Source organism: Rana temporaria, chromosome 12, assembly GCF_905171775.1.
Source record: "Rana temporaria chromosome 12, aRanTem1.1, whole genome shotgun sequence".
In the NCBI taxonomy this organism is placed as follows: domain Eukaryota; kingdom Metazoa; phylum Chordata; class Amphibia; order Anura; family Ranidae; genus Rana; species Rana temporaria.
This window is the reverse complement of record NC_053500.1, coordinates 109395807-109418668: the sequence shown is the minus strand read 5'-3', so window position 1 is coordinate 109418668 and position 22862 is coordinate 109395807. Positions and strand designations below refer to the sequence as shown.

General features: G+C 44.2%; 1 protein-coding gene across 7 annotated transcripts in view; it reads left to right on the top strand.

Moving 5' to 3' along the window:
* The window catches only part of TNRC6C (trinucleotide repeat containing adaptor 6C), a 146505-nt gene that overhangs the window by 69769 nt on the left and 53874 nt on the right, over positions 1–22862 (top strand). For 6 of the 7 annotated variants that reach the window (XM_040330138.1, XM_040330136.1, XM_040330141.1 and 3 more), the window contains exon 5: positions 9468–11999. In XM_040330138.1, the coding sequence (XP_040186072.1) occupies positions 9468–11999 (2532 nt within the window). Of the gene's footprint in view, positions 1–5164; positions 5376–9467; positions 12000–22862 lie in introns of those variants that run through there. The other variant, XM_040330140.1, reaches the window with a different exon arrangement.

Below are 22862 nucleotides of genomic sequence, written 5' to 3'. Positions count from 1 at the left end.
AGCCTGTGGCAGTTGCCTTTTCCTGAGCCTGTGGCAGTTGCCTTTTCCTGAGCCTGTGGCAGTTGCCTTTTCCTGAGGCGGTTGCCTTTTCCTGAGGCGGTTGCCTTTTCCTGAGGCGGTTGCCTTTTCCTGAGGCGGTTGCCTTTTCCTGAGGCGGTTGCCTTTTCCTGAGGCGGTTGCCTTTTCCTGAGGCGGTGGCAGTTGCCTTTTCCTGAGGCGGTGGCAGTTGCCTTTTCCTGAGGCGGTGGCAGTTGCCTTTTCCTGAGGCGGTGGCAGTTGCCTTTTCCTGAGGCGGTGGCAGTTGCCTTTTCCTGAGGCGGTGGCAGTTGCCTTTTCCTGAGGCGGTGGCAGTTGCCTTTTCCTGAGGCGGTGGCAGTTGCCTTTTCCTGAGGCGGTGGCAGTTGCCTTTTCCTGAGGCGGTGGCAGTTGCCTTTTCCTGAGGCGGTGGCAGTTGCCTTTTCCTGAGGCGGTGGCAGTTGCCTTTTCCTGAGGCGGTGGCAGTTGCCTTTTCCTGAGGCGGTGGCAGTTGCCTTTCCACATCAGTTGGGAACAGATGTAAAATGTTGTCCCATTATTGTAGAAATGTTTCACCTCCTGATGTCTCCCGGCACACCCTAAGCCAGTTTTGAGGTATCCTGGATTATTCGCCATCCGGGATGCAGACAAGCATGTGGTGGAATGGGTAGAGGAAGATTCTTCCCGTGTCCATTTGTAGAGCTAGCAGTAGTTGGTCACATTCAACTGGCCTTGTTCTGTACTGGTGAGCATGTTTTTTTTTAGTTTATCCAAGCCAGTTTTTCAGTTCTAACAAGTGTAAAAACAATGCCCCACACTTCTTCTGTTTAAACAGGTAGCACAGACACTCATCATTGATTTATTATTCTTTGCACTTGTTGAAAAAAAAAATTATTTGCTTGAAATTACTGTAAGGGCTCTTTCACACTGAGCGCCCATACAGGTTCGTCTGTCAGTTTTTTTTTTTTTTGCGGACCTGTACGGGCGCTCCATGCTCCTCTATGGAGCCGCGGATGTCATCGGTGACATGCCTGCTGACATCCGACCCGCTTCGATCCGCCAACGTGTGACGGAGGAAAAACCTACTTTTCCTTCCGTCGATTGGATCGGGTGAACACAGACATACGGTCCGTGTTCATCCGATCCTCCCCATAGGGGGGAGCGGAGAAAAGACAGGGCGATCCCCGCTGAGCGAGCGGAGGTGCATGGGGCGGATCATTACTGATCCGCCCAGTGTGAAAGAGGCCTAAGCCCCCATAAAACTTTTACTGAAAGAAAAGACCCTAGAGAATATAATGGTTTTAGTTGCACTTTTTCAAATTGCACAATATTTGTGCAGTTATATATCAAACGCATGTTTTCAGGGGAAAACAAAACACTAAAATGAATTTTAGTGCAAACACACAATTTTTTGGGTAAAATATAAAAAAAGGGGCTCCACGGAGTAAATACATACTGAACATGTCAAGTCTTAAAAAATTTAAAATTGTGCATGACCTTGGCATTGCACAAAATGGCACACAAAATCCTCCGTAAGTGATGCTTTTTAACGGTCATCAGTTTAGAGTTTACTGTGAATGATGACCCTGGAATGATTGCTCACTCCAACATTCACTATGATACCTCACATGTGTGTTGCAATTGACGTGTCGTTTGGACACGGCTGATCACAGGGCCAATCATTGCAGCCCTTTACCATGTGATCGGCTGTGTCCAATGACGGCTGATCACATGTAAACAGACTTGCTAGTTATTGACATTCCTTTCCTCTGAGGCTATCTTTGTGTGAGGAAAGGAGAGCCAATAATTGGCAAAGCGAACGGGGCACAGTGAGTACATTGTTTACACCAATAATCGGGGCACTGATCATCAGTGCAGCCTCATCAGTGATGAATTACTTTTTTGGTAAAAAAAATTTTTACGGAAACCTTTTTTTTTCTTCATAATGTTTGGTCTTTATTTAGTAAATGGCACCAAAAAAAGTAATATCTGTCTAAAAAATAAAATAAAATAAATAATTATTAAAAATTAATTTAGGTACCGTGTTGCATTACCACGCAGTTATCACTCACATTGTGACCTTGCGGAAATCTGAAAATTGGCCTAGGCAGGAAGGGGGTGAAAGTGTCCGAGATTGAAGTGGTTAAGGTGTTGGTGCTACCATCAGAACTGAAGAAGTGGCTTGGATAAGCCATGAAATGTCTTTGGCATTACAGAGGAAGCCCCAGTTGAATGTGACTAAATGTGATGAACTACTGTTAGCCATGTTGCGACCTGGATAAATGAGAACCTTCACCCATAATATTTTTATTTTTTATTATGGAGAATATAAAAAATATTCTCAGTACCGTATTTTCCGGCATATAAGAAGACCTTTTATACTTAAAAATACGCCTCAAAACTCGGGGGTCGTCTTATATGCCGGTACCTGTATGCAGAATCTTAGTCAGACTTCGGGCGTCCATTGTTCAAAAGCCATGCCTCCTGCTCGTGCTGTTCTGTGATAGGCTATGTTCCACCTATCACGGATGTCTTCTCATCCTTGGCCTCGGATCAAAGGACATCCGTGATATGCGCAACACTAAACAGGGGCTCTGCTGGGAAACTGAGTGTTCCGCCTATCACGGAACAGGACGAGGAGGAGGCGCGGCTTTTGAACAATGGACACCCGAAGTCTGACTGAGACTCTGCATGTCGGGGATAAGGTATGGGATCGTCGAGGTGAGGCATGTAATGGATGGCACAGTGAGGCATGCCTGTTCCTGTCAGCGGTTGTTCCTGTCAGGAAGTGGGTCATCTTATACGGCGAGTATATCGCAAAACCAACATTTTAGGGAGTTGTCTTATACGCCGGCAAATATGGTAAGTAAATATTTTAAGTGATAAATATTTGATATGATTTCAAACCACTTCGTCTAAATTACAGAGAAAAAAACAAAGCTGTATTAACCCCTTAAAGCGGGGGTTCCGCGGCCCTGACGTTTTTTTTTTTTTTTGGTTCCTTGAACTCTTGTTATGTTACAAAAAAATTATTCACTTATGTCTCTACTGCGCCGCAAACTCTGTTTGGCATAAAATCTGACTTTATAAAATGCTCTTCATGCCTTTTCCATTTTGCTTGTGGGCAGCGTGAAGCCCACAAGCAAATGTTTCCGGGAATTCGATCTCCCATCATCACGTGACCTGCTTCATGGGTCACGTGATGACTAAAATCCTGCGATATTTCGTCAATCTGTCTTAACGCTCGTCTCCTGGGAAGCGTGACGCTGTGCTCCCAGGAGACATTGGGGCGCTTGGAATGTAATGACACGCCCAGTCCCGCAGGAGGGATACCCGGAAGTGCCTTGAATTGTCTCCTGAATCAAGGTATTTGAATAATTAAAAAAAATTATCGATGGCGGACTTTCCATGTATGTGCCAGTCTTAATAAGCTGCAGTTTGTATTGAGGGTGAACCTCTTTAAGGACCGCCGCATGACTATTTACGTCGGCTGAATGGCATATGGACGTACAGGTACGTCCCCTTTAAGATGCCCAGCCGTGGGTCGCGAGCGCGTAAGAACACTCCCTTAGGGCACACTTAACCCCTACAGGGCCCCCTCCTGGTTAACCCCTTCAGTGTCATTTTCAATCGGTGCATTTTTATAGCACTTTTCGCTGTGAAAATGACAATGCTCCCAAAAGTGTCCAAGGCTGTCAATCAAATGGGAACGCCCAGTCCCGCAGCCCATACCCGGAAGCGGCGGAGAACATCTATCTCAAAAAAGGTAAGTACTGCATTGATTTTAATCAAAACATCCGATTCTGCTTCCCGTAATTAGCCTCAATCTACTGTTAAAAATAGATTTTTGGGGTGAACCTCCACTTTAAATCGACGCAGTGCCAAATCGCAAAAAGTGGCCTGGTCCTTTTACCTGCATAATGGTCCGGGGCTTAAGGGATTAAAATGTATGTTTCCAAATTTGTAGGGTTGTCCCGATACCACATTTTTAGGACTGAGTACGAGTACCGATACTTTTTTTCAAGTACTCGCCGATATCGAATACCGATACTTTTTCTTAAATGTGTCCCCAAATGCCGCCATGTCCCCCCCACAGATGCCGCCATGTCCCCCCCACAGATGCCGCCATGTCCCCCCCACAGATGCCGCCATGTCCCCCCCACAGATGCCGCCATGTCCCCCCCACAGATGCCGCCATGTCCCCCCCACAGATGCCGCCATGTCCCCCCCACAGATGCCGCCATGTCCCCCCACAGATGCCGCCATAAGTATTCTATTTAGGTATCGGCGGTATTTGCGGGAGTACAAGTACTCCCGCAAATACTCGGTATCGGTACTAGTATCGGTATCGGGACAACCCTACAAATTTGTATCATGGTCATGTCTACCGAACACTGGAAAACGGCTAATAAGCATATACGATAATTATACATGGCAAAGTAGGAATAACCTTTTTTTTTTTTTTTTTTTTATCATCATCTTTTCGAGTCGTGAATGTACTATTTTTATATTTTAAAGCTGTTTTTTTTTTTTTTGTTTTTTACAATAGTTTTGCAGTCAGATGCATTTGTTCTTGCCTAGTCTCTGTTGTATTGTTTTTTTTTTTGTATTCTCCTGTGCACATGTATAAACAACCCTGGCTTTGATTAATGTTCTTGTGTATGGTTCCGAGATGGAGGATGGGAAGTAATTAAGTGGTTGGCGGACTGCCAGTGTGCGTATACATGTGGGCCTTGTTCTGAATGCTAAAGCTACGGTTGGTATGTCTGACTCTGGGGCTGTTTGTGAAAGGAAGCATACGAAGAAGGGGGAGAATAGGGGACTGTAGAGGGGGGGAGATGAAGCCGAGCAAGAAGAACGTTTGCATGTAGCCGATCGTCAGTCTGCCCCTGTTTTGGCTGACTTTCAAAACGGGGAAGAAAAGAAGCTCTGGAGTTAATTGTAACAGGGTCTTCAAGTGAGAATGTTTTGTGACAGTTGAAAGAATTTAAAAGGAAGGAAGATCGGTTTAGTGTCAGATGCAATTACATAATCAAAGCCTAAAGAGTCTGAGGCTGTTGATACCTTCACCCAATCTGGGAGGAGGGACCGTCGGAGAGAGAGCAAGGGGGGGGGTAGAGAAGGGGGGGATCCTCCCTGTGCTGTAAGGGCATTTCCAAATCCAGTGCAGCAAAAGGCCCAAATGAGCTTGCAGGTTGTCCGGTCCCCGTCCTGCATAGAGGTTTTCTTGGCAGAGCTACAGGATGAGACGTACGCTTTGCACAAACAACATTCTCAAGCTGAAAGCCCAGATGCAGAGAGAGGCAGCTCTGCGCACAATGTAGCGTTTCCTAGGATGGTTGGGCGTCACCTTTTCTCAGGTATTTTTTTTACTCCGTCAGCCCTTCCCAGCTCTCCTCCCTTCCTTTCTCCGGAGGCCAAAAAAAAAAAAAATGATTGTTAGCAAATCGCTTTAGCTTTGCTTTAAATCTTCTTATTGCATAATGTCTCTCAGGCAGTGCATTCGGAGCTTTTTTTGGCTCCAGTTCAGGCTTTAGAAAATGGCGTCCTCACAGCCTGAGCTCCTCTCCGCTCAGGCGCAGGGAAAACGATAAATAAATCCCAGAGATTTGTTCTCTGCAGGAGCTTGGGAGCTTGTTATGATCTTTCCCATGCAAATCACACGGGCTACAGTCTGCCGTTTGTCTCAAAACTTACTGCTGAACACGACTTTAATTTCCCGTACTTTGTGATCAAAACTTCAGCGTAACTAAACGTCTTATCCACATCGTTTTTTATTTGAGGTCATATGAGAGTGTGGAGAAAAGATTACATTTTAATCCCCCACCCCCCCCTTTTTTATTTTTATTTTTTATTCCCTATTTATAGTGGCCGTTAAAGTTTTTGCAGATGTCACTTAAGAAATTTGCTTTTTTCTTTTATTGTTTTGTTGAAGCTTTACTGCTTGCGTTGCAATATTGGCAGCAAATCGTTGCTTGCATCACTTAGATATTTAGACTGTACAGGATATGTCGCTTTTACATACAAAAAATAAATAAAAAAATGATCCGTTCAATAGAAAGTTAAGCCCTGTACACACGATCGGATATCTGATGGAATCTAATGCGATGGATTTTTTCGTCGGATATCCGATGACGCTGACTTTTCATCAGTCTTGCCTACACACCATCAGTCAAAAATCCGACCGTGCCAAAATGCGGTGACGTACACCACTACGACGAGCCGAAAAAAATGAAGTTCAATGCTTCGGAGCATGCGTCGATTTGATTCTGAGCATGCGTGGATTTTTCTCCGATTGGAGTTCCACGCAGACGATCGGATTTTTCTATCAGTGTTTTGTCAATAGGAAAAATTAAAAACGTGTTCTATTTTTTTTTTTCACCGATGAGGGGGAAAAAAGACCGACACACGATTGGTTTGTCCAAAGAAAACAGTCCATCGGTCTTTTTTTTTTTTTTTTTTTTTTTTTTTTTTTCATCGGACAAACCGATCGTGTGTACACGGCTTCAGACTTTTGCCCATAGTATACGCTTAGACTTAGTCACTTTTTTTTTTCATGAGAACAAAAATCAAAACGACTGTAACGAGATGCATTTGCAGGTGTTGCAAATATATGCATTTTAACTTTGTAGAGTTTAAAGATGTGTGCTTTTCGCCAATTTCTTGTGTCCACAAAATAAACATTTTCCTGCTATGGGCAATGTAATCTGATGGTGGGTGGGAGTATTTGTAAATCATTACCTAGATTCAGGTATGGCGGCACATCTTTCCGGCGGCTTAGCGTATCGTATTTACGCTACGCCAGCGTAAGTCAGAGAGGCAAGTACTGTATTCACAAAGTACTTGCCTCCTAACTTGCGGCGTAGCGTAAATGCAGCCGTGGCAAGCACGCCTAATTCAAATGAGAATGGGGGGCGTGTTTTATGTTAATTACTCGTGACCCGACATGATTGACTTTTTTTTATAAACGGCGCATGCGCCGTCCGTGTACATATCCCAGTGTGCATTGCTCCAAAGTACGCCGCAAGGACGTATTGGTTTAGACGGGAACGTAAATTACGTCCAGCCACATTCACGGATGACTTGCACAAACAACGTAAAATTTTAAAATGGTTTCCAGAATACGCTTAAATTTACGACGGCGCAGATTCAGAGTTACGACGGCGTATCTACTGATACGCCAGCGTAACTCGCTCTGCAAATGTCCGAGTTCTAGGGCGCATACACGGCTAATTTTTGTGTAGATGGGTTTAAATGTAGAGCATTAGATATGCTGTGACATGTGTTTTTTTGTTTTGTCCCGTGTCAATTAAATGGTAAATTCTATTGGCAGTGGAAGGAAACCATGGACTTGTTCTGTTTGTGTACAATCAATGCGTGTAAATTCACCTAATCTGCTAACATATGGTGAAGGAAATAACACTGTTTCAAGCTGTTTGCTCATCGCTTTATATAGTGCAACTAAAAGCATCACAGGGAGAGGGGCGGTGGGCATGCTTGATTAACTTTGGAGTTTGTATTTGAGTTCCTGTTTGTATAGGAGTGCTAATGCTTGTGCCCTGGGCTAGACTACATGTAAATCATGTGTAGTATATTTGTGTGACTTCATTTGCTCGCCTTCTCTTTTCACATAGAAGTGTGAGCCACCTGATGATGATGTTACTTCATTTAATTATTGCATTAAATCCTGCAACCTATTGTGAAAACTCTTGTTATAAACACTTCTGTAGCATCCTGAGATTTTCCATTTAAAATATCCTTATGACTACTGGATCATATCCTGATGATTAAAAATTGGATAGGTAATAACACAGATTTAAAGTGGTTGTAAACCTCAGACATGAAATATGAACAAAGCATATTTCTCTATAGCAGGGGTGTCAAACTCAATTTCATCATGGGCCGCATCAGCGTTATGGTTGTCCTCAAAAGGACCGGTTGTATCTGTAAGATTAGATGTCCCGTGCATCTCCACCCCTTACATTGGATGTCAAGAGCCACCCCACCATCAGAAGTTGAGTCCCCCACTCTCCCTTGCATTACAGTGCACCCCCCTTTCCTTATGCTGCTGCTGGGAAGAAGCTGGATGCATTGCTTGAAAGCAGAAAGTAAGGCCCGTACACACGACCGAACATGTCTGCTGAAACTGGTCCGCAGACCAGTTTCAGCGGACATGTTCAGTCGTCTGTACGTCCGACCGGACAATTTTCCGGCGGATCGGACAGTTTCCAGCGGACAAATGTTTCTTAGCATGCTAAGAAACATGTCCGATAGAAGCCTGTCCGTCGGACATGTTCGGTCGTCTGTACAGACTCACCGGACATGTCCGCTCGGCCGAAAGCCCTCGCATGCAGGGCCAGGGCCGCGCACGTCGCCGCGTCATCGGCGCGGCATGTCACCGCGTATCGTGTCCGCGCGGATTTCTGTTTGATGGTGTGTACAACCGTCAGACAGAAATCTCCGAGCGGACATGTCCGCTAAAAACGTTTTCAGCGGACAGTCCGTCCATGTGTACGAGGCGTAAGGGTCTGGAGGAGGGCTAGAGCGCTCCTGCAGCTGCAGGAGAGGTGCGAGGGCCACATGAAATGGCCTGGAGGGCCATTTTCGTCCCGCGGGCCTTGTGTTTGACACCTGTGCTCTTTGGTGTGTACCTATCTCCGGTAAAAGCGACAAGTATGATTTCTGCTTTTGTTCCTCTGCCGTCAGCATGAATCACTTTTGACAAGTTTTTCCTGACACCAGGAGCAAAATGGTAACAGGAGGGACCACCAGCTGATTGACAGCCTCAACTCTGTTCCTGTCAGCTGTGTGATGGGTTGTGTGTCCGTTCCTTCCAATCGGCTCTCAGAGCTCTCCTCACTGAGCTGTGTAGAGTGTAATTTCAGCTCTTTTTCAGAACTCAGACAAGCTTTAGAAGTTCAGGACTTTGAAAGCATGTGGAGAAGACTGCAGATAGACAGGTGCAACTTATGTAGGAGGATTTGTTTAATCTCTGTGTATCGCCTAAGAACAGTCCCTTCACTGGGTATATAGAATGATTTACAATCACTTTTAGCACAGTATCCTATTGAAACCGGAGCTTGGAGAACACAAATGAACAGGAAGGTTTGTAGACTGTTATGCCTTGTACACACGGTCGGACTTTTGACCATGCAAAAGTCCACCGGGAGTCTGTCGGAAAGATAGAGAATAGGTTCTCTATCTAAGGTCTGTCGGACTTCTGACAAAAAAAGTCAGATGGAGGCTACACACGGCCGGACTTTCCTAGGGGATACAAAGCTTTTTTTCTCGGAAAGTCCGGCCGTGTGTACGAGGCATTATAAATACTTCAGGGATTGTGTTTTGACGTTGATCTGCTCAAAGAAATGTGTACATTGTTGTTTTTCCTTAGTTGGGTTTCTCTTCTATGCAAGTATAATAACATCTTTCTATTTTTTTTTCCCCACTTTTAGATCTTGGTTTTAGTGGTCTCGGCGACCATTATGAAAATTCTTATTGGGGGCCGCAGCCTACTATCAGAGGTGAAACCAGTTATAGCTGGGATAAAGTGATAATAGACAGGACTGACAAGGAAGCGTGGCCTTCCATTACGGGAACTGAGACTGAATCTGCCTCAGAATGTACTACAGACACTGATTCCGCCTCCAACTGTGGCTCAGAGAAAAGTAGCATGGCTACAACGAGTGCCCAAGGCACGTTCACTGGACATACAAAGAAATCGAATGGCAATAATGGCACCAATGGAGCACTCGTCCAAAGCACTTCTAACCAGAGTGCCCTTGGAGCTGGAGGAGCAAATGGGAATGGAAACTTATCCAGAGTTTGGGGTGCACCTTCAGGCTCCAACTCTGGCACTGCTCACTGCTCCTCCAGTAGTGGTGATGGAAAGGTGGACAGTATGATTGGAGAGAGTAGGAGTCAGAACTGCTGGGGTGCTTCCAACACAAATTCTGGCATTAATCTTAACCCTAATGCCAACCCATCTGCCTGGCCTGTCCTTGGACATGAAGGAACTTTGAATGGAGGTAATCCTTCCAACATTTGCTGTCCAGCGAGTGCCATAGGCCAGAATATCGGCAACCAGAATGGAAATGCTGCAGGTACCTTGGGTGCTTGGAGAAGTTTGCAGTCACAAGAGAGCACAGAACCACAAACGTCCACTTCTCAGAATGTGTCTTTCAGCATACAACCTCAGAACCTTAACACTGATGGACCAAATAACACTAACCCCATGAATTCTTCACCAAACCCCATTAATGCAATGCAGGCAAATGGACTGCCCAACTGGGGAATGGCTGTTGGAATGGGGAGCATCATCCCGCCCCACCTGCAAAGCCTTCCTGGTGCTAATGGTTCAGTTTCTCAAGTCAGTGGGGTTGGTGAGGGCATGGGCAGTTCAGTGTGGGGTTTATCACCTGGTGGCCCTGCTCCTGGAAACAGCAGTTCTGGGTTCAGTCACGAAACTGGAGATACTAATACAGCTGTAAGTGCTAAACAAAATGGAGGACAAAAAGATGGAACTGTAGCGAATGCATGGGATTCAGGACCACCTACCAGTCCAGGGGTCTTAGCTTGGGGTAGGGGTAGAGGTAATGGTGGAAATATGCATTCTGGACCTTGGGGTCAGCCGAGTCGTGGCACAAACGGCATGAATGGTGAATGGGGAAAGTCTCAAAACCAGCATTCCAGTAATGACATCAGTGGAAAAGGGTCAACAGGGTGGGACAGTTCTAGTATTACCATTCAGAATTCTCCACAGCAGGGAAGTGATCAAATGAATTCTAGGGCCAAATCTGTATCATCTAATGACAGAGGTAATGACAATGCTGGAAATCCAAATGAAGGAAGAGGTGGAGAAAGTCAGCGTGGGGACAAGGGAATAGCAGATCAGGGGCAGATGCAATTGCCAAGACAAGACCTTGATCCAAGGGTCCTCTCCAACACAGGTTGGGGACAGGTTCCAGTTAAACAAAATATAGCATGGGAATTTGATGAATTTCAGAGGCCTGAAAGAAAAAATATTGGAACGGAAGCTTGGGGATCTACAAACACGCAGCCTTCAAACTCAGGGGGGAAGAGTGAAGGGTCCATCATGAACAGTACAAATACCTCTACAGTATCAGGATGGGTCAACCCCTCCCAACCTTTATCTGCTCCTGTTAATGCAGGCTGGGTGGAAAGCAAAGCGCCAAATGGTCCAGGGGGGTGGGGAGATCCTGCAAGCTCTACTGTTGTCAATGCTGCTGCCAAAAGTGGTCACGCTTGGAGCGGGTCTGCTAATCAGGAGGAGAAATCTCCTACATGGAGTGAGTCTCATAAATCCAAACCCCAAGGCTGGGTAGAAGGACAGAAACCGAATAATGGCTGGACAGCAGGTGGTGGAGACTGGAATGATATGCCACCCGTTCCAGCACATATTACTGAAGGAAAGAAAAATGGAACTGGGTGGGACACAGATGGAAAGTCTGCAACAGGGTGGAATGATAATACACGGCCTGGGACCAGTGGGTGGGGCAATGGCACAAGCACCAAGCCCAATTCGGGTACAGGTTGGGGGGAACCTTTGAAATCTCCTCAGCAGAACTGGGCCAGCAAACCCCAGGATGTGAGTGGTTGGGGAGGAGCTGCATCTGTAAAACAGACTGGATCGGGGTGGGGTGGAGGAGGTGGGGGACAAGTGCCAGCACCGCCGCCAGCTAAACAGAAAGACATGAACTCTGACTCCAGTGGTTGGCAAGAACCTTCACCACCGTCCATACGCCGAAAAATGGAAATTGATGATGGTACCTCAGCTTGGGGAGACCCAAACAAATACAGCAGTAAAACTGTAAACTTGTGGGATAGGAACAGCACAGTAGTTCCAACTATTCCTTCAGCTAATAGCAACACCACCCCAATTACTCCCTCAAATGCCAGTTTGGTTGAACCTCAGCCACCTCATCAGTCAAGTGCCCAGCAGAATCGGTCCCCACTAATTGGTCCAGGTAAATCTGTTTTTAATCTGTACTGCATTTATTACTATATTAGTTTTATTTCCACAAATCCTACATCACATTACTACTCTTATACTTCTGTCAGAGCGGATATGCTAATGCATCCAAATATAATATACTGGTACTATCAGGTGGGCGACTTTTGTGATGAATTTTTAGGACATTGCTTTTACATAACTAAAATATATCCCATGTTTGTGGTGATATTTACATGTTTAATGTCAGTTTTTGTTTTTAACTTTTTTCTTTTCTACATCATCTATTTGCCTTTCAGTCATATTTACTGTATATCACCAAGCAGATTAAATTGTTGTTTCCAAAGGTAACTTCCTGCTTGCAAGCTAAAAATAGGCCATATAGCTGAATTCTAATTCTAGGCAAAAAGTGTTCGAGAAAAATGATCAAGTCGGGACTTAACTTCGTTTTTTTTTTCTCCTGTTACTGTACATGTATTGCTGGGCTATCTTCATACTCACCAGTACAGTGAATCCAGCATTGTCAAGCTGCAATCTGATGACCTAGAGTGAGCCCTCACCGCCATCTTGGTCCTCTATAGCTGGCTGACTCTTTTGGGCTCAGACAGCCAGCTGCTGACACTCATGACCCTGCCTCTGGCCTGTGTGCCTGGTGCTGCAGCCCCTTGGCAGTTTTGACATTCGTATCCCAGGAGGCTGCAGGACTAAGGACATGCTGGCAGAAGTGGGGCCAGAGGCAAAATGGAACACTGGGAAAAAAATGTCTCTTGAAATTGTCAGGGGATTTAAATAGAATGAATTCCCTTGTAATACACTATACGAAAAATCGGCCGAACCCATTTTCGAAAAACAAACTTTCGGCCGCAAGCGCAAACGATAGTGCCATCATTTAATGACCGATTTAAATCGTTCAGTGGACATAAATGAATACCGTATTTATCGGCGTATAACGCGCACCCCAATTTTAAGAGGGAATTTTCTGGACTTTTTTTTTTTTTTAATAAACAGCTTTGAAGTCTTGCACACATACCTCGGAGGGGAAGGAGGGGGACGAGCGCCCGCCGGAATCATGCCGTCATCGCCTTTCTCCTCGGCTCTCGCACACATACCTCAGAGGGGAAGGAGGGGGACGAGTGCCCGACGGAAAAATCAGAGCCGTCATCTCCACTCGGCTGTCACATCACACATGCACAGTCCCGCCATCGGCATTGGACCATCTCCTGTGATAGACGGAACACTGGTCCAATGCTGGTGGCGGAGACGGGACTGTGCGTGTGTGACGTGAGAGCCGAGAGGAGATGACGGCTTGTGATTTCTGGCAGGCGCTCGTCCCCCTCCTTCCCCTTCGAGGTATGCTATCGGCGTATAACGCGCACCCCGCGATTTCCCCCTGATTTTATGGGGGAAAAAAGTGCACGGTATACGCCGATAAATACGGTGCATTTTTTGTTCGCTTTTTTTTTTTTTTTTTTTTTTTACATATACCTAGAGCGGACAGTTCGGACGGAAAATACATTAACCTTTTGAATTTATCGTTCGTTCGGCAGAAAATTTCCAAACCTGTCCTTTTTTTGTCTCAAAAACGTCCCAGCGATTATCGATTTTTGTGCCCATTAACTGTCCAGAAAACGAACAAACTGTCTAAATGACTGAATTTCGGCAGATTTTTCATATAGCATTAGGCCTCATTCACATTGGCATATTTAAATGTACACCTGTGTGAGGGCTGTGTTTTGCCTGCATGAGATTCACAGGATTCAATGCATGAAGGTAAAAAACCTTCTATGTTCATGTCCCTGAACTTGGGCAATGTGTGTTCAGTGACCCAAACCGCTGCTCTAATACTTACCAGAGCTCAATCTCAATAAGTGATGTGCACGAGAGCAGTGGCTCTTTTGGGTATCTTATTCTTCATTGGCTGAGACAGCAGCGGGAGCTGTTGACTTCCGCTACTGTCAATCACAGCCAGTGAGCCAATGAGGAGAGAGCAGGGGAGGAGCCAAGCCACGCTCAGTGTTTGAATGAACACACGGAGCAGCGGCTACTTGGTGTGGTGGGCACTCGGCAGGAAGGAGGGGCCAGAAGCGCCGGCGAGGGACACAAGAAGAGGAGAATCGGGGCTGCTCTGTTCAAAACCACTACACAGAGCAGGTAAGTATGACATGTTTGTTACTCTTTAAAAGACACAAATCTGCCTTTAATATCACTTTGAGTACCCTTGTGTGAACGTGGCCTAATGATCCACGTTGGAGATGAACTTCATAGATTATCTTGCTGTCTGTAGACGTAACACAGAGGATCATTCGAGCAGCATCCCCACCATTCAGACCATCTTGTATTTTGTTTAATGAATACAAGGTGTTCTCTGATTGGAAGAGATTGAAAGGAAAGACAGATGATGGAAATTTAAACTCAAGGTGAAGCCAAACTGTACCTTCTTGGCATCTCACCAGTAGAAAAGCCTATGCCACTGTAGTAGGCTGCAGATGGACTGTTCTGTGGAAAATTGTCGATCTAGCTGCACGATCATTTTTCAGCATGAAAAAAATGTAGTTTTTAAAAAATGTCATTTAAAATGATGGTGTGTGGGCTTCATAATTTTTCGGGTTCTGAAAAACGAATTTTTATTTTTCGAACATGCTGCATTTTTTAACGAAGTTTTAAACAATGTCGTTTTTCGGGTTATAAAAATGATCGTGTGTGGGCTAAAACGACGTTAAAAACCCGTGCATGCTCAGAAGCAAGTTATGAGACGGGAGCGCTTGTTCTGGTAAAACTACCAACCATTTGTAATGGAGTAAGCACATTCATCACGCTGTAACAGACAGAAAAGCACAAATCGTCTTTTACTAACACGGAATTAGCTAAAGCAGCCCCAAGGGTGGCGTCATCCGCATGGAACTTCCCCTTTATAGTGCCGTCGTACGTCACCACGCTTTGCTAGAGCAACGTTGTTTTAATGATGAAGTTGGAAAAACTTTGTTTTTTTCATGCCGAAAAATGATCGTGTACGCGGCATCAGATCTACATGGGTTTGCACTCCACACTCCCTGCTCAGGAGCATTGCTAGCACTAGAGGTCGACCAATATATTGTCTGGATGAAATATTGACTGATGTTTGGCCTTTTTTTAAGAATTCGGCATTGATCGAAGTTAGGCCGATTTTAACACTGATGACACCGTTCCTGTTCCACCTCCCTTCACCCCACACTCCATTGGCAGAGCAGCGTGGTGCTTTACGCTTGCCAGAGCCACTGAGTGTGTGAAACTGACAAATGTAACTGAATGCAGAAAGACCAGCTGTCAAAATTCAGCGGTGATGTCGGCGGGATTTGGGTTGGGCAGGACCCAGCAGCTATCAAACACATGCCAATGATTGGGCTGCTTAAGAAAAGGGACGTGGCCACATACATGTAGCTCCCCGCCCAGATCCTATCCATTGGCTGGTGTTTGATAGCTGCTGGGTCCCGCCCACCCTGACATCACCGCTGAATTTTGACAGCTGGTCTCTGTATTCAGTTACATATGTCAGTTTCACATACGTAATATGGGCTCAGTGTGAAACCTGCCAGTGCTAATCAGTGTTTCCAATCAGTGCCACCTGTCAGTGCATTATTTAAAGCCACTCCTTACTTTGCCCATTATATATAGGTCATGCGTTCCAGTGCTACACAGTGGTTGTGCTTTTTAGTTGCTTCTCCCAGCCCAAGTCTTTATGGGCTGGTTTGTTGAAAACGCATCTTTCTCTGTGTGGCTGATGGCTTAAGTGCTGGTTCACACCAGACGCAGTTCCATTCAGTTCCATGCGCTTTTTTTCTGCACAAAATGCATGCACCGGAAACTGACTGCATGGTGTGAACTAAAGCCATTGGAATACATGGAAAACACTGTGCATGCATTTTTAGTGCAGAAAAAAAGTGCACGGAACTGCGTCTGGTGTGAACTAGCTCGAACTCAATAGTTGGATGGATGAATATAGCGGAGAAAAAAAGCAGACCTTCACCCAAAAATCAATCTTTGCATCATTCTCATTCCCCCCCAGCCTGTTACACAATCACAGGTGTTTATTTTTAAGAAAAAGTTCCTTTTCTTTGGTAATGCCCACTCTTCCTCTTTCCTCGTCTATGCGGGGGCGACTTGGCTCTCAGCCCAGTTGCAGCCTCTTTTTATAAGCATCACACATCCCAGGAGGCTTTGGGACAGTTTTTCTGAGATCCATCATCCTTGCGCATGTGGGTGGGGGTGGCTGAGTGATCGGGAAGTGGCAGCTCCAATTCAAGTCCAAGATGATGGCACAGGAAAAGAAAAGAGCTGTGAAGACACTAGGGCCCGGATTCACATACATCGGTGCATATTTATGCCGGCGTAGCGCATCTAATATACGCTACGCCGGCGCAGCGCGGAGAGGCAAGCACAGTATTCACAATGCACTTGCCCTCACTCGCTCTCTCTCCCTTATTTGCATATGCTCTTAGAAAATCAATGGGAGCGGCAAATGCGCCCAGCGTAAATATGCGCCTACAATACGCCGGCGTAGGAAAGTTACGTAGGTTGGATGAAGCCTATTTATATCTAGTTTTGTGGGCACGGCGCATAGATACAACGGCGCATATTTACACTTACGCGGCGTATCTCGAGATGCGTCGGCGTAAGTGCTTTGTGAATCCAGGCCTAGATGTGAGGAAAACCACACTAGATTTTGTAGTCTGTTCTCTTATAGCTTTTGGCTTTTACTTTATGAAAGATGAAATTCTCTTTAAATAGAGATGCTGATTTTTCTCCAGTTGATATTCTACAAATCTAAATTTAAAATGATCACAAAAATATAGAACTGGAATTTTTAAATCTGTGAACCCCACATCAAGATTACATTAAAGTAAGCACTGCAATAACTCATGTGCGCGCTGAAATTAAAATCTACTTCCTCATTACGTAAAAGTGTCCCCTTTTTTAGCACAAAATAATTTTAGCCTTTTTAAGCCACCAGCTGCCAGATGAGCATGGTATGAATGTCACCTACATGGTGACAGACACCAGAACTGGTAGGATTAAAGAAAGGTAGATCTGCTTATAAAGATGCTACCTCTTTATTCTTAGTCAGCTTAAGTGTCCTTGCAAAGCTTTCTAAAATGGGAATTGTATTATAAATATGGTTTCAGCCCGTGTGCACGTCCTAATCACGTTTTCCTGTCAGATTGCAAGTGTAGTGATCGCTGTGTTCCCAGCATTCAGTAAAACTGTCATTTGTAAATAAGAGGTCTATAAGGTGGTAAGCACATTGTAAACTAGCACATTTTACTTCTGGAGTATTTTTTTACTGTACCCTGATGATAAAAAGTAAAAACTGTGCATCCCACTACTGGTAATGCATACGCCATTAATAATCACTATGTATGCCAGTCGTCGCCTTTTTTGTAGTGTATTATCTACATGATACAGTTGTGCTTATAAGTTTACATACCCTGGCAGAATTTGATTTCTTGGCCATTTTTCAGAGAATATGAATGATCACACACAAACTTTTCTTTCCCTCATGGTTCGTGTTTGGCTGGAGCCATTTGTTATCAATCAGCTGTGTTTACTCTTTTTAAATCATAATTGCAACAGAAACTACCCAAATGACCCGGGTCAAAAGTTTACATACCCCAGTTCTTAAAGCGGAGGTTCACCCAAATAACATTTTTTATCAGAGCAACTTCTTTAGACTTGTAACATGTACAGTCCAATTTTTTATTTTTTTTAGGCTGTACATACTGTATAATGTATATTTCCAATCTGGCTTCCAGTTACTTCTCCCCGTGGGAGTAGGCGTTTCTATTCTGAGGAGGCATGTCATCTGGGAGGTCGCCCAGATGATTGACGTCTTTCAGGAAAAAGTTCCCCCCGGCGGTTAAGGCCCCGCCCCCCGTATTGCGTAGGCGCGTCCGAGTCATGGCGTTTCCGAAAGAAGCCGAACTTGCAGAGCTGCTGGTCGCCTCTATACGGCACAGCCTGAATTATTTTGTGGTATTTGTGGATGAGGCTCTTTAGCTTCTCAGATGGTAAAGCTTCCCATTTCTCTTGGCAAAAAGCCTCCAGTTCCTGTAAATTCTTGGGCTGTTTTGCATGAACTGCATGTTTGAGATCTCCCCAGACTGGCTCAATGATATTGAGGTCAGGAGACTGAGATAGCCACTCTAGAACCTTCACTTTTTTCTGCTGTAGCCAATGACAGGTGGACTTGGCCTTGGGATCATTGTCATGTTGGAATGTCCAAGTGCGTCCCATGTGCAGCTTCCTGGCTGATGAATGCAAATTTCCCCCCAGTATTTTTTGATAACATACTGCATTCATCTTGCCATCAATTTTGACTAAATTTCCTGTGCCTTTTTGTAGCTCGCACATCCCCAAAACATCAGCGATCCATCTCCGTGTTTCACAGTAGAACTTGTTGATTCCTCTCCAAATGAAGCGTTTATGGTTGTGGCCAAAAAGCTTAATTTAGGTCTCATCACTCCAAATAACTTTGTGCCAGAAGGTTTGAGTCTTGTCTCTGTGCTGTTTGGCGTATTGTAAGTGGGATACTTTGGGGCATTTGTATAGTAATGGCTTTCTTCTGGCGACTCGACCATGCATCCCATCTTTCTTCAAGTGCCTCATTATTGTTTATCTTGAAACAGCCACACCACATGTTTTCAGATTGTCCTGCATTTCCCCAAAGTTATTTGTGGGTTTTTCTTTGCATCCTGAACAATTTTCCTGGCAGGTGTGGCTGAAATTTTAGTTGGACTACCTGACCATGGTTTGGTTTCACCAGAACCACTAATTTTCCACTTCTTGATTGGTTTGAACACTGCTGATTGGCATTCTCAATTCCTTGGATATTTTTATATCCCTTTCCAGTTTTATACAGTGATGAAAATAAGTATTTGAACACCCTGCTATTTTGCAAGTTCTCCCACTTGGAAATCATGGAGGGGTCTGAAATTGTTATCGTAGGTGCATGTCCACTGTGAGAGACATAATCAAAAAAAAAAAATCCAGAAATCGCAATGTATGATTTTTTTTAACTATTTATTTGTATGATACAGCTGCAAATAAGTATTTGAACACCTGAGAAAATCAATGTTAATATTTGGTACATTAGCCTTTGTTTGCAATTACAGAGGTCAAACGTTTCTTGTAGTTTTTCACCAGGTTTGCACACACTGGAGGAGGGATTTTGGCCCACTCCTCCACACAGATCTTCTCTAGATCAGTCAGGTTTCTGGGCTGTCGCTGAGAAACACGGAGTTTGAGCTCCCTCCAAAGATTCTCTATTGGGTTTAGGTCTGGAGACTGGCTAGGCCACGCCAGAACCTTGATATGCTTCTTACAGAGCCACTCCTTGGTTATCCTGGCTGTGTGCTTCGGGTCATTGTCATGTTGGAAGACCTAGCCTCGACCCATCTTCAAAGCTCTAACTGAGGGAAGGAGGTTGTTGCCCAAAATCTCGCAATACATGGCCCCGGTCATCCTCTCCTTAATACAGTGCAGTCGCCCTGTCCCATGTGCAGAAAAACACCCCCAAAGCATGATGCTACCACCCCCATGCTTCACAGTAGGGATGGTGTTCTTGGGATGGTACTCATCATTCTTCTTCCTCCAAACACGGTTAGTGGAATTATGACCAAAAAGTTATATTTTGGTCTTATCTGACCACATGACTTTCTCCCATGACTCCTCTGGATCATGCAAATGGTCATTGGCAAACTTAAGACGGGCCTTGACATGTGCTGGTTTAAGCAGGGGAACCTTCCGTGCCATGCATGATTTCAAACCATGACGTCTTAGTGTATTACCAACAGTAACCTTGGAAACGGTGGTCCCAGCTCTTTTCAGGTCATTGACCAGCTCCTCCCGTGTAGTCCTGGGCTGATTTCTCACCTTTCTTAGTATCATTGAGACCCCACGAGGTGAGATTTTGCATGGAGCCCCAGTCCGAGGGAGATTGACAGTCATGTTTAGCTTCTTCCATTTTCTAATGATTGCTCCAACAGTGGACCTTTTTTCACCAAGCTGCTTGGCAATTTCCCCGTAGCCCTTTCCAGCCTTGTAGAGGTGTACAATTTTGTCTCTAGTGTCTTTGGACAGCTCTTTGGTCTTGGCCATGTTAGTAGTTGGATTCTTACTGATTGTATGGGGTGGACAGGTGTCTTTATGCAGCTAATGACCTCAAACAGGTGCATCTAATTTAGGATAATAAATGGAGTGGAGGTGGACATTTTAAAGGCAGACTAACAGGTCTTTGAGGGTCAGAATTCTAGCTGATAGACAGGTGTTCAAATACTTATTTGCAGCTGTATCATACAAATAAATAGTTAAAAAATCATAAATTGTGATTTCTGGAATTTTCTGGAATGTCCACTGTCTCTCACAGTGGACATGCACCTACGATGACAATTTCAGACCCCTCCATGATTTCCAAGTGGGAGAACTTGCAAAATAGCAGGGTGTTCAAATACTTATTTTCCTCACTGTACAGTTTAACTGCCTTTCCCCTCAGATGCTTTGACAATTCTTTTGCTTTCCCCATGACTCAGAATCCAGAAACATCAGTACAGCACTGCATGAAAGATGCAATGATCTGTCAGGAGTCCAGAAACTCACTGACCTTTTTATACAGACACACTAATTACAGGCAAATATATCACAGGTGAGGATGGTTACCTTTTAAAAATTCATTCAAACCCCTGTGTCAACTTGTGTGCATGTTATCAGGCCAACATCACCAGGGTATGTAAACCTTTAATTAGGGTCATTTTGGGTAGTTTTTGTTGATTATGATTTTATAAAGAGTAAACATTTTGATTTATAATAAATGGCTTCAGCCAACACTAAACATGAGTGAAATATTTTTTTTTGCCTTTTTTTTTATCATTCATATTCTCTGAAAAATTAAAAAATAAATCAAATTCTGCCAGGGTATGTAATCTTATGAGCACAACTGTATATGCAGGTGAAACTACTCAAAAACTAAGGACCACATTGCCCAAGGAAGATACATAATTTGCAATTAACACTGAGATGCATGTGACGTGTCAGTGCGGGTGGATGATTCGTGTACCCTTTTTTTTTTTTTTTTTTTTTAGAACGGTTCGAGTCTGGAGCACACAATGTGTGTGTAAGTGCATTAGGGTTGGATTTTTCGTGGAGTGTATGGCCAGCATAAGCTTTTGTGAATCAACTAATTTTCAATTGAGTCAAAAATGCATTCAGAGGAAATGCTTTATTGAAACCTTGTTGCAGTGTGTATTTAAGTGCAGAAGAGATCACACAGTTAAAAATGTGAGCCTGCCACTTCCAGGAACATGTAAAACCCTGTGCCTATGTAAGCCAAGGAACATAATGTGCCACTTGTACTACACTGCAAACTTTGTCATTTCTGTCCTTTTTATACCAATATTTTGGTTTCTAGTGTTTACACACATTAGTATTCACTTTGTCACTGGACATGTTGTAGATTATAAAATATAAAGATCCATTTTTATACACAGTGTACACTTGTAATACGTTGTTTACTCAGCAGTATTTGTCAAAAGAATATCATCTACAGCTACATATTCTTTACACCTCTACATACAGCAACGGGCACAGGAAGGCCTCTTGCACACTGCAGCTTGAAAAAGCTCAGTACAGCTGTTTTATTTATTTTTTACTGAGCTAAAGTGCAACCCATACATTGTGATGTACCTATACACACAAGCTCGTAAACAACGTGCATCCTTCAGTAAAAAAAATAGAAAAATATGCCTTTTTGGTCAGTAATTTACATCCCCTTTAACCACTTGCCCACCAGGTAAATTCTGGCACTTCTCTCCTTCATGTGAAAATCACAATTTTTTTGCTAGAAAATTTATCAGAACCCCCAAACATTATATATTTTTTTTTAGCAGACATCCTAGGGAATAAAATGGCAGTCATTGCAATACTTTTTGTCACACCGTATTTGCGCAGCGGTCTTACAAGCGCACTTTTTTTGGATAAAAATCACTTTTTTGAATTAAAAAATAAGACAACAATACATTTTGCCCAATTTTTTTATATATTGTGAAAGATAATGTTACGCCGAGTAAAATGATACCCAACATGTCACGCTTAAAAATTGCGCCCGCTCGTGGCATGGCGTCAAACTTTTACCCTTAAAAATCTCGATAGGCGACGTTTAAAAAATTCTACAGGTTGCATTTTTTGAGTTGCAGAGTAGGTCTAGGGCTAGAATTATTGCTCTCACTCTAACGATCGCGGCGATACCTCACTTGTGTGGTTTGAATACCGTTTTCATATGCGGGCGCTACTCGCGTATGCGTTTGCTTCTGTGCGCGAGCTCGTCGGGACGGGGCGCTTTAAAATTTTTTTTGGGGGTTTTCTTATTTATTTTTATTTAGTTTTATAATTTTTTACACTGAAAAAAATAAAATAAAAAAAATTGATCACTTTTATTCCTATTACAAGGAATGTAAACATCCCTTGTAATAGAAAAAAGCATGACAGGTCCTCTTAAATATGAGATCTGGGGTCAAAAAGACCTCAGATCTCATAATTAGACTTAAATGCAAAAAAAAAAAAAAAAAAATGTCATTTTTTCAAATGACAAAAAAAAAAATGTTTCTTTAAGAGGCTGGGCGGGACTGACGTTTTGACGTCACTTCCGCCCAGCAGAGCTATGAGGACGGGTGAAGGAGATTTCTCCTTCAGTCCCGTCCCCGCTCAGCTGCCGGACACATCGGATCCCCTCCGCCGCTACCGACGGCTCCGGTAAGCGGCGGAGAGCGCGGGAGAGCGGCGGGAGGGGGGGCCCCTCTCCCGCCACCGATAACGGCGATCTCGCGGCGAATCCCCCGCGGAGACCGCCGTTATC